Below are 12,900 nucleotides of genomic sequence, written 5' to 3'. Positions count from 1 at the left end.
CAATCCTCTCTTCTGCCATTCTACTGAATACATCCAGCACCGCACAGATCCAAAAACTCCATGTTTCACAATGAAATCCATCAGTGACTTGAGCTGTTGTCTGAAAGCACGGGCTGTGATGTCATGCCTATCCCTATATGATTGTCCAGGAAATAACAGCTGTACTATCTCGTCCCTAGCTGGATTGCATGTGAAGGTGATAAATAAGTCTGGACGGCCGTAGCAACGAACATATGCCTGGGCATCTTGAGCATATTCATGCATGTGGCGTGGACAACCTATGTATGAGGATGGCAAAATCGTGAGCTTTCCAACGTTGGTTGTATTACAGTCATTCATCACAGCATCCCGCAAATGTATTTATTCCTCGGACTGAAATTTCGTCTGATTCAATCGAAGAAGCCTGCCAGTATATGCAGACCTGATGCATCCGGCCAATAACGACATTGCGATTCGAGCTGTAATCAACAGTTGGATTATATCTGAATGCAAGACGATTGTATTGCTGGTTTTGATCTGCTGCAAGCTTTAAACGCGCTTCAGCTACCCTTGCCCTGTTGCGTTCATTATTTTGAGAGTGAATCAAATCGTTTTCTCTCAAGCCTATCTGCTCGTCTTTCTTCTGATTCCTCGTTGTGAATCTGCATTGCTTTCAGCCGCTCAGTCTCGCGGATGCAGGCCCGCTCTTCGTTAGTCATATTCGTAATCTTACTTCTGTTTGCTTCTGTATTGCGAGTACGACGACCCAAACTCGACTTCTTGGGTGGCATGACTTCGTTTCTTACTGAACCTGAACAAAAAAATAAAATTTTTATCTCCAATTTCTTCTTTCAATATGTTTTGAATGTTTGACAGGAAATGCTTTGATTCAGCTGGCTGCCTGTAGAGGGCGCAGCAGTAGGGGCACGGGGAAACGCGAAAAAATTTATATATTCGCAAATGCAGATAAGCTATCAACATCAAAAGTAGACAATAACCAAGCTGGAACATCAACGCATGTTGTGTAAAAATTTGGGCTTAAACGGTTCAGAACTTCTTAAGTCTATGAAGGAAGTAGACACGAACAGAGCATGTTTATATATATAGATTTATTATTATTATTTTATTATTTTTATTTTATCTGAGTAACTGAAAAACTAGTTTACGTTTAAAGGGACGGACAGATCGACTTGGATGTTAATCCTGATCATGAATATATTTTCTATATAGGGTCGTAAATGTCTCCTTCAGTGCATTGCAATCTTCTGACTAATATTATGATAACCTGCAAGGGAATAATTCAGTCATTTCGTCGTAAAAAAAAAACATCTAAGCACAATGTTTTCGATTAATAAGGCTGTCATAATTGGACTGAAAAATAATTGTATGTGATGCTTCCATTCTAAGGATTGTGAATGAAAATAATATAATGTACCATTTAAAATTTTTTTTATTGAGTACAAATTATTTGACTTTTGTTTCATTTATACATATATTAATATGAATTCAAATTTATGCTGTTGTGTCGCATCTCCATCTGCCATCCGTCAAAAATTTTTTACCGTTACTAAAATTGCTTAATATATTCGTCATCTGAATTTGATTTAAATTTGTTTGCAAATTTGAATTCTTGTCGGTTTACAAGGAACAATTTAACTATATACATTTTAAAATTTTATGCAACCAAGATTTGCAGTATTGCTGAGTAAATTATATGATTTAAGTGCGAACGTGGTATTTAACATTTACTGCCCTACTTTCGATATTTTACAGCGCGTCTGATAACAAGTTCCAGAGCTCCTCTGAATGTTATTGGTATTTCGATTGAACGTTTTTTACTTCCTTTTGGATTTTACCTTCTCGTAAGTTGGTTGTGCTTTTGCACTGGTGGAAAATCTACAAAATTTGGCTGAATCATTGTATAGTTTTGCGAATTATGGATTATTTATTGTTTTTTATTATTAATCTCAAGTGCTTTAAACACTATCGTGTTGAATGTATTTACACATCTATGGATAAACATATTGATTAGACCACGAGCGCATAAACAATTTTAACATTTAAACGTCTACATTGTAGAATCTGTAAATGTTATTGGAAACAAAATGAAAAATCGATTCGGTCGAATAAGTTGATGGACCAATGATGTGACTGTTATAAAATAACGAATGAATTTGTTACTAGGTCTATCAATTTTCGAAGATGGGGGCCTACCGCTATATGCAGGAACTGTATAGGAAGAAGCAAAGCGATGTTATGCGATATTTATTGCGCATTCGCGTTTGGCAATACCGTCAACTGACTAAGTTACATCGTTCGCCCAGACCTACTCGCCCGGATAAGGCCAGACGTCTAGGATATCGTGCCAAGCAAGGATTCGTTATTTACAGAATCCGTGTTCGCCGGGGTGGTCGCAAACGCCCAGTGCCTAAGGGTTGCACCTATGGAAAGCCGAAGAGTCATGGAGTTAACCAACTTAAGCCCTATCGCGGACTGCAGTCAATTGCGGAGGTAAGAATAAAAATAATTTAACCAAAAATTATATGTATATTGATGACAACAAATATTAACATACAAATTATGTTGACTTTAAACTTCCTTAGATGTCTGACACATATATACCTAAATTTTTAATTATATATGTATATGTATATTTCTTAAAATCATGATTTTATCTACTTTAAGGAACGTGTTGGTCGTCGACTTGGTGGCTTGCGAGTTTTAAATTCGTATTGGATTGCGCAAGATGCTTCATATAAATATTTTGAGGTAATCTTGATTGACACTCATCACAGTGCCATTCGGCGTGATCCAAAAATTAACTGGATTTGCAAGCATGTCCATAAGCATCGTGAATTGCGCGGTCTTACTTCAGCTGGAAAGAGTTCCCGCGGTATTGGCAAGGGCTATAGATACTCTCAGACTATTGGCGGATCTAGGCGAGCTGCCTGGAAGCGCAAGAACCGCGAGCATATGCATAGGAAGCGTTAATGTGTAAATTTCATTTAAAAGCCATTTGAAATCATTTTTGGCTAATAAATCAGCACGCAAATAATACCAATCTGTTTTTGATTTTTGTGTATACACAAGGTGCATACTGCAATAACTTCATTAAACAGTAGTTCATGTAGCTTTTAAAAAGTTTTAGTGTATACATTCATCTTCCATAACAAAGATCCGAAAATTTTAAGAAATAGTTTCCTGTTTTCAAAGGTATATTTATAACTTTAGATATATCCACATTGTTGTATTCTAGAATTTTGGTTTTAATTTATAAAAACCGGACTACTATATTACTTAGCTGCCATTTCGGGAAATTAATCCAAATATATAACTGCGATGTTCTTATACCCTTGTATATATTACCCTTACAGGGTAATATAATATCAGTCAGAAGTTTGTAACGCAGTGAAGGAGTCACCTGCGATCAAATAAAGTAGATATATTCTTGATCAGCATAAACAGCCGAGTTGATCTAGCTGTCTGTCAGTCCGTTTCTACGCAAACTAGTCACTCAGTTTTGAAGCTATCTGAATGAAACTGTAGTCTTCTATATACTCTCATTCGTGTATATGTTGGAACGGGCCGTATCGGACGACTATGTATATTATATAACTGCCATCGGAAAAATCCACAAATTTTTACAAAAAAAAAAAATTAAAACATTTTAAGTTTTCAACAGAATTGTATAAAATTTAAGATGCCATTTTATATTATTTTACAATTTTGTGAAAATTTAATGAAAATCGGACTACTATATCATAAAGCTATCTTTTATACATATATCTTTATTAGTTTTCAAAAGAATTTGATCAAATTTGAGATATAGTTTTTATACCCTTGCAGGGTACATATTATAATTTCAGTCTGAAGTTTGTAACGTAGTGAAGGAGGCACCTCCGACCATATAAAGTATATATATTCTTGATCAGGATCAACAGCCGAGTCGATCTAGCCATGTCCGTCTGTCCGTTTCTACGCAAACTAGTCTCAGTTTTTAAGCTATCTGAATGAAACTTTGTAGTTAGCCTTCTATATACTCTCACTGGTATATATGTCGGAACGGGCCGGATCGGACGACTTTATCATATAGCTGCCATAGGAATGATCGGAAAATGTTTACAAAAAATTTTTTAACATTTTCAGTTTTCAATAGAATTGAATTAAAGTATAGCCATTTTATTATACTCTTCAATTTTGTGCCAAATTTTATGAAAATCGGACTACTATATCATATAGCTCCCATAGGAACGATCGAAAAATTAATACAATTAAATTTATAACTTTTTCAGTTTTCAGCTGATTTTCATCAAATTGGAGGTATAGCCATTTTATATTAGCTTAAATTTTGTGTCAAATTTCATGAAAATCGGACGCTATATAATATAGGTGCCATACAAACGATCGATTCATGTAGAAGAAAAATGCAAATCTGTGAATATAAAGCTGCAAATATAATATGTATAGGTGAATGAAATGAAAGCAGGTATTACTTCATTGTTTTTTAACACAAATATATATAATTTATATGGTATGGATTCCTAGTCACAGAATTTTTATCTGCGAGGGTATATAAACTTCGGAGTGCCGAAGTTAGCTTTCTTTCTTGTTTTAAATAATTCTACAATTTTGTGTAACATTTTATGAATCAGACTTTTCATATAGCTCCCATAGCAACGATCAAGAAATTAATACAATTAAAAATTGTAATTTCAGTTTTCAACAGATTTTTATCAAATTTGATATATACTCATTTTATATTAGTCTTAAATTTTGTGTCAAAATTTTTGAAAATCGGACGATTATATCATATACATAGGTGCCATACAAACGATCGTTAGATTTAGAGGAAAAAAGCAAATCTGTGTATGTAAAACTGCAAATATAATATGTATAGGTGAATGAAATGAAAGCAGGTATTACTTCATTGTTTTTTAACACAAATATATATAATTTATATAGAAGTTCTATCTGCAAGGGTATATAAACTTCGGCGTGCCGAAGTTAGCTTCCTTTCTTGTCAGTTTAAATTTTCAAAAACTTTCAGCCGTTGCTGTAATACCTCGGGAAAACTGCATGCAAGACTATTGAATTTTACTAGCAATAACTCAATGGGTTCTTTATTGGAATAATTTTTTTTAATTTCAGAATTTAAGTATGTTTTTAGAGCCTTTAATTGGTCACAACGATTAAGTGAGATGTCTTTAATGAATTTAGCAGACAGTTTTGCGGAAGCGTTCAATATCTCTTCACCTGAAGAAGATAGGAGTTTCTCCGGTTGTAGAATATACTACTCAGGTTGCAAAGGCTCTGAAATCTTTCTTTAGTTTGAGAAATTAATATATCTAAACAGCAATGGTATACATTGACTTTGAAATAGGATTTCGGGTCGGAAATTGTCTCATCTTGTGATAACTCATCAAAAAAACGCTTCGCTATCTTTCGCCTACTGTTTTTAAAAACGGTTGTTAATTAAGCAAACTGTTAAATGAATTCTGATTTCTAAATTGGCACAGTCAATTTAAAAGATTACTTAATAAAATACAAGATTTCTGTAAGTCATTATTTTCATGCTGTAGAGCTTTAGAAACAGGATAAATAATTTCAAATAGTTGAGAAAAAAATGTAACGAGCACTAAGAAATTAAAACTCTAAAATATTATTATACTTTTACATTCTTCACGTTCATCTTTATACCCTTGCAGGGTATTATAATTTCAGTCAGAAGTTTGCAACGCAGTGAAGGAGGCACCTCCGACTATATAAAGTATATATATTCTTGATCAGGATCAACAGCCGAGTCGATCTAGCCATGTCCGTCTGTCCGTTTCTACGCAAACTAGTCTCTCAGTTTTGAAGCTATCTGAATGAAACTGTGTAGTTAGTCTTCTATATACTCTCACTCGTACATATGTCGGAACGGGCCAGATCGGATGACTATATCATATAGCTGCCATAGGAATTGTCGGAAAATTTTTACAAAAAAATGTAACTTTTTCAGTTTTCAACAGAATTTGATCAAATTTTGAAATATAGCCATTTTCCTATACTCTACAATTTTGCATAAAATTTTATGAAAATCGGACTACTATATCATATAGCTCCCATAGGAACGATCGAGAAATTAATACAATTCAAAATTATAACTTTTTCTGTATTCAGCTGATTTTCATCAAATTTGAGGTATAGCCATTTTATATTAGTCTTACATTTTGTGTCAAATTTCATGAAAATCGGACGACTATATCATATAGGTGCCATACAAACGATCGTTAGATATAGAGAAATAATGCAAATCTGCAAAGTAAAACTTTAAATATAATATGAATAGGTGAATGAAATGAAAGCAGGTATTACTTCATTGTTTTTTAACACAAATAAATATAATTTATATTGTTGAGATTCCAAGTCATAGAAGTTATATCTGCAAGGGTATATAAACTTCGGCGTGCCGAAGTTAGCTTCCTTTCTTGTTTTTATTTGAAATTAAATTTAGTTGGTACAAAGTTTTCATGATTAGTAAATTTTTTAATTTCTTTACTGCTAATAAAGCGTTGTTCTTAGAAGACCATTTGGTAGGACATACCTTTTTAAGGGTAATCAAATATTTTTCAAATGATTTTTTTTTAAATTATCGAAAAAAGTAGATACTTCACAAACATGTCTCGCAGCATCGTTCAAAACCAAGTTTAAGCGTGCGCAGCACAATGAACATAATAGGCATTTGGAGCATGCTCTTTTATTTTTAATCCTTCGTACACACCCGACATAACATTTGCTCCATCGTGTCCCTAGTCAAATCAATTCCATATTCTTTATTCAAATTTAAAATGCATCCTTAAGGGTAGATTACAAGATACTAAAGTAATTATAACATTAATTATACAATGCAGTACATCTCTCCAGAATGTAATTTTACTATCGATTTCACTTTTTAATAGAGTATCAATGGTATTTCCTTGCAACCTTTCCTTGTGGTTTAAAGGGACCCAATTTACAAATTATTTTTTGTTCGCATTCAGTTAAATTGTCACCAAAATTTCCTCTATCTGATGAAATTATATTACAATCTGCAGATATATCAGACTCGTTGACTTGGGGTTCCTCGATTTCTGGATGGACATCCGATAAAGTGCTTGGCTTTCTTCTATTAAAAAAATTATTAAAAAATAAATACGAATGCTTTGATACTAAACTAAAAAGAGTTATATATAAATAAATAACTCCTGCAGTACCTGTCATCAGTAATTCATCAACGTTTCATAAACAGCCAAGGGGGTGCTGTTGATTATTCATCGATGACAGGACATACAAACTATTGATGTATTTAACATGGGTATGTCCTAGGTTGTCATCAATAAAAATTCATCAACAATTCATCGATGAAGAGCGTCGTAGTCGGCAGAGCGTCGACTTGGTAGAAGTCGCAGTCGGCAGAGCGTCGCCTCGGTAGAAGTCGCAGTCGGCGCGTTGATGACATCGCTGTATGCGTGAGAGTGCTGCTGGCTCTAGACTCTAGAGTCTAGAGTCAGCACGAGAGAGTGGCTGGCTCTAGAGCGTGCCAGCACGAAAAAATAGTGTGCAAAAAAATAGTATGGCGTTACGAATCTTCCACTCTATACACTCTTTGGTAGTATTGTCGGTTTCGGTTGACAGTGTTCTCACTCATTTCATAGTTGTACAGTTGTTGATGAGTGTAGCGAAATTGGTGTACAGTAGTCAACGCACTGCAGTTGACTTGCTGTACAGTGAGTGAAACTTCATGACTAGTACATACACACATATAGAGTTCTCGTTTGTTTGTATATGTCATGGAAAGAATACGATTAAAAAATTGATTTGTATTTTCGTTTCAAATGTATTTATTACAAAATAAAGAAATCAGAAATTTAGAAAATAATAATATTTTACTTAAAAATAGATATAATAATTATTTTATGTTATTAAAGAATTTATATTTAAATTATTAATATTGAAATGCAGAAACATTATTTTATTTACCATGTCTTCAGTGGTGGCAATTTTCGATCGTAAATGAAATTTTTTGCAACAGAAAATGCCCTTTCCGATGCCGCACTGCTCGCGGGAGCTCCTAGTATCTTGCAGCTAATTTGATAAAGTAAAGGAAAACGGTCTTTATTAATTGACCAGCACTGCAGAACATCATAATCTTCACTGTACGCTTTATTCATATTTTTATTAATACGCTTTTATTAGTTCGGGATGTACATATGTATGTAACGGAATCTTTGAACACTATTTTCAAGGGTTTCCAAATATCTGATAAGCTTGAAACTTTGCAAATTTCTCAAGGACCGATGACAATGCAATAATTTGATAAAACCTTTTCATTATCCTGATTAGGATCGTCAGAATTGATAAATTCTTTTTTATAGAGCGTCTGTAAAGAAGTAAGAGAGACAGAGCTAGCGCGCGATCAGCGCATGCCTGCTGGACAAGCTTATGTAGCACTTAGTCGTGTAAGAACCTTAGACGGTATTCGCATTGAAGAACTTGATTGCTCAAAGTTAACAGAAAAACCCCATGCAACAAAGAGGCCTTAAATGAAATAATGAGATTACGAAATAGTTCGTAAGATATTTCATAATTCATGTCCGCAAAAATTGATTATTGATAAATCGAACTTAAATACGAAAAATAACTGATAGCTTAGAAAATTAAAAATACACGCGCTTAACTTTGAATTTAGTGATCTTGTTTATAATTATATACTATTGCTCTAAGTTTAATAATTTTGTTTGTAGTTATAAATTATTTTCTTCTTTTAGTTAGGTTATTTATAAAAGCGGGTTTTTTTTTTAAATATCTATATATATAAAAATGCTCTGTTCTACTGTTCTACTGTTCTACTTCCTTCATAGACTTGAAAAGTTCTGAACCGTTTAAGCCCAAATTTTTACACATCATGCGTTGATGTTCCAGCTTGGTTATTGTCTACTTTTGATGTTGATAGCTTATCTGCGGTTGCGAATATATCAATTTTTTTAGCGTTTCCCCGTGCCCATACTGCTGCGCCCTCTACAGGCAGCTGAATCAAAGCATTTCCTGTCAAACATTCAAAACATATTGAAAGAAGAAATTGGAGATAAAAATTTTATTTTTTTGTTCAGGTTCAATAAGAAACGAAGTCATGCAACCCAAGAAGTCGAGTTTGGGTCGTCGTACTCGCAATACAGAAGCAAACAGACGTAAGATTACGAATATGACTGACGAAGAACGGGCCTCCATCCGAGAGACTGAGCTGCTGAAAGCAATGCAGATTCACAACGAGGAATCAGCCGAAAGACGAGCAGATAGGCTTGAGAGAAAACAATTGAGAGTTAGGCAGTCGCGTTCTGCAGCAATCGATTTGATTCACTCTCAAAATAATGAACGCAAAAGGGCAAGGGTAGCTGAAGCGCGTTTAAAGCTTGCAGCAGATCAAAACCTGCAATACAATCGTCTTGCATTCAGATATAATCCAACTGTTGATTACAGCTCGAATCGCAATGTCGTTATTGGCCGGATGCATCAGGTCTGTCAGGCTCCTTCGATTGAATCAGACGAAACTTCGGTCCGAGGAATATATCCATCTGCGGGATGCTGTGATGAATGACCGTAATACAACCAACGTTGGAAAGCTCACGATTTTGCCATCCTCATACATAGGTAGTCCACGCCACATGTATGAATATGCTCAAGATGCCATGGCATATGTTCGTTGCTACGGCCGTCCAAATTTATTTATCACCTTCACATGCAATCCAGCTTGGGACGAGATAGTACAGCTGTTATTTCCTGGACAATCATATAGGGATAGGCATGACATCACAGCCCGTGTTTTCAGACAAAAGCTCAAGTCACTGATGAATTTCATTGTGAAACATGAAGTTTTTGGATCTGATATTGAGGTAGACAATCATTGGGTGGTTCCATACTCACCACTATTGTCAAAATCATACAAAGCGCACATCAACGTAGAATATTGCAATTCCGTGAAATCGATTAATTATAACTGCAAGTACGTGAATAAAGGCAGCGATATGGCAGTTTTTGGTGTTCAGGCAGAAAATGGTGACAGCAATGCAGTACGAGTTGTCGATGAAATCTCTCAATACCAGGCTGGAAGATACATAAGCAGCAACGAGGCTGCATGGCGAATTTTTTCGTTCCCAATTCATGAACGCTATCCAGCTGTAGTTCACTTGGCAGTCAATTTGGAGAATGGTCAACGTGTCTATTTCACAGAACTAAATGTGCAAGAAAGAGTCCTGAATGCGCCTACGACAACTGTGACTGCCTTCTTCACCTTATGCCAGGAAGATGCTTCGTTTTCGTTTTCTTTGCAATCCATGTTCATGCACGTAGTAAAAAATAATGCACTCATCTGCACAGCTGTAAACAGTCAACTAAAAAGCTGTACAGCTGTTTAAAAAGAGACAAATATAGTACTCACTCACGAAGAGTACAACCATATACTGTTCTCACTCGCAGTGAGTACACTGAAAATGTTGTGCTATCTTCTTCTGGCCTAATCAGAATACTGTACAGTAAAGAATGAGTGCTGTATTTTTAAGAACACTACATTACTGTACAGAACTGTTGTGCTGCAAATGAGTACATTCATGCAAAAGTTTAGTTTGTACCCCCGTGGCCCGGGGGCCCCGTATAATTGATACGGCAAATACGGCGGTAGCTACGCCCCTGAGCTCTAATTACTATAGACCGTAAACGAGAGAGCTGATGCGAACACTATCAAGAGAACACCAACGAAGGAAAGAAGTTTAATATAGGTTTTACACTCAATTGTTTAAAATTGCCAGTCAAATGTTTTCGTTGCTCAAAAACTTCCTCAAACATTTTTAAGGGCCTTAACAGATGTTGACAACACATTTTTAACGTCAGAAAAATACATTAATAAGCTGCATGAACATAATAATATTTTAGCTTGAGGCTTATTAGACAACACTAACTGTCCAAGGCGACTTAAAAGATTCCACGTACTCGACCTACCATGTATTATATGAAATTTGTTTATTAATTTCTTTTGTAAATAAGACAGATTGAAAATAAAATTAAATAAAACAAAAAATTATTAAAAAAACATTGTTAACGCATGCATTAAAGTTGGAAATAGACCAAAATTATCAAAGTCTGCTATTAGACGACCAAATATTGGACGGCATATACCTTCTGCCCAACAGCAAGTGAATGTTAGTAATAATCAAAAACTTAATTATCGTACCGAACAAAATGCATTGAGATGGACTGAATATGCAAATTAGTGTTATTCATATAATGAGTGTGGAACTGCGGTCGGCAACGCAAGCTTCACTGGCAGTTGTAGGTGGTCACAGGGGGGGTGGACATCAGGCCCACTGTTGGCTGCTGGCCGGCTGGCCGTAGATCTCCCAATGATGAATTCGGAAGATTACGTTGGGAGGGTAACTGCCCTCCTTTTACCCGCTGGCCTAGGGACTCAGACAGGTGATGAATAATAAGGTTTTAACGACAGCTTGTCGGAGTTGAGTTTACGAGCAGTGGCTCTTTATTCAATGAATGTCAAATCATAACTGAATATAAAGAATAAACTTATAGCTAACAAAAACTCACAGTGGCCACGCAAATATGCTGTCTGCCGTCTGTGCAAGAGCATCCGGCCCATTGCTGGGTTAGCAGTTTGGCCGGAGCGTTATTATAATGTTGACTATGGTCAACGACTCTGGTCTGGCTGACCGGTTCGGTTGTTATCAATCTCTTCTCTGAACTCCTTGATGAACTCCAAGTTTCGTTCACTCAAGCGGTGAAGATACGGGAGACTGAGGACATCTTGGGTGGCGGTGATGCTCAATAGGGGAAGACTTGCTGTCCCTGGGGCTCTCTTCTGGGTGTTATTGTGGTTGATGAAGAGTGTGTCATTTATCGTGGCCTGTTTGTCAGAGGTAATGAGGTGAGTGCCGTGAGTCCATGTTTCTGTGCCATTGTCCACTCGCACTTTGGCCGACCTGTCATTGATGATTACAATCCCTTCGTCCATATAGGTTATAGGGTGCAGGTCACTCTCTTATATTCGGCAGTGTGCTACCCCACCGGCGTGCAGTTCCTTGGCGCACGTACTCTCTAAAGCCAGGCGGCAGAATGCGGCTCTCGGTGATACGGAGCAGTTTTAATGGCGTAAATTCCTCCGCTGCATTCGGCTATGACGTTGTCTATTATCTGCAACATTGTTCCACCATGGGCAACTGGAAAAACTGGAATCTTTTTGCAGGATTGTTTAATTTTGGGAAATTTTATGATAAAATGTAAACTGTTAGCGGACTGCAGAATTTTTACAGACGAGAAGGACAAAAGATCCCCTATAGGCAGTGCTGCCAACTTTTGACCAACAAAAAAAGCTGTTTTTGACGGGAGAAGTGAAAAAAAAGCTTAAAAAATTTATAAAAAAATCCAAAAAAAGGCTGAAACAAATGTATAAAAAATAGAAAAAATGTCAAAAATATAACAATTTAATAAGTTCATTTTTGTTCAAAAGATTTCCATAATTTGATCAATTTCTTCATGGTCTTCCTTATTTTCGTAAGACCTAATAGTTCCTATAATCTGCAGATATTTGATTGGCACTTCATAGTCAACGCAGCATTTCCCGACCCTTCGCAATCTGTTTCTGTATATTAAAATAAAAATGAATATAAATAGAAATGAATATCTTTTGCTTGCACAAGTATGCTTCTTTGTTGCAACGTGAGCTCGCAGATCACTAAGTTTAGCTGTAATAGTAGTCTTGCAATAGTTGCAATAAACCCTTTGCAGGTCTGTGTCATCCCTGCGAATCCATGCCTTAAATTCATCACTTTTAAGCCAGACATCGCGGCATTTTTGTTTATACTCCTTCGGCATTTTAGAACTTGCTAACAATTTACG

General features: G+C 35.8%; 1 protein-coding gene across 1 annotated transcript; it reads left to right on the top strand.

The window, feature by feature from the left end:
• Positions 1-1,821: 1,821 nt before the first annotated feature.
• Positions 1,822-3,036, top strand: RpL15 (ribosomal protein L15). The gene is made up of 3 exons (XM_086826752.1): positions 1,822-1,898; positions 2,164-2,490; positions 2,665-3,036. The coding sequence occupies exons 2-3, from the start codon at positions 2,182-2,184 to the stop codon at positions 2,968-2,970; spliced, it is 615 nt and encodes a 204-aa protein (XP_086682878.1). The 5' UTR covers positions 1,822-1,898; positions 2,164-2,181; the 3' UTR covers positions 2,971-3,036.
• Positions 3,037-12,900: the final 9,864 nt, after the last annotated feature.

This window comes from Drosophila serrata, unplaced genomic scaffold (assembly GCF_035046125.1).
Source record: "Drosophila serrata isolate PLE 108 unplaced genomic scaffold, ASM3504612v1 contig_163, whole genome shotgun sequence".
Taxonomy (NCBI): Eukaryota; Metazoa; Arthropoda; class Insecta; order Diptera; family Drosophilidae; genus Drosophila; species Drosophila serrata.
Note: the sequence above shows the minus strand (reverse complement) of the source record. Positions and strands in the feature narration are given on the sequence as shown.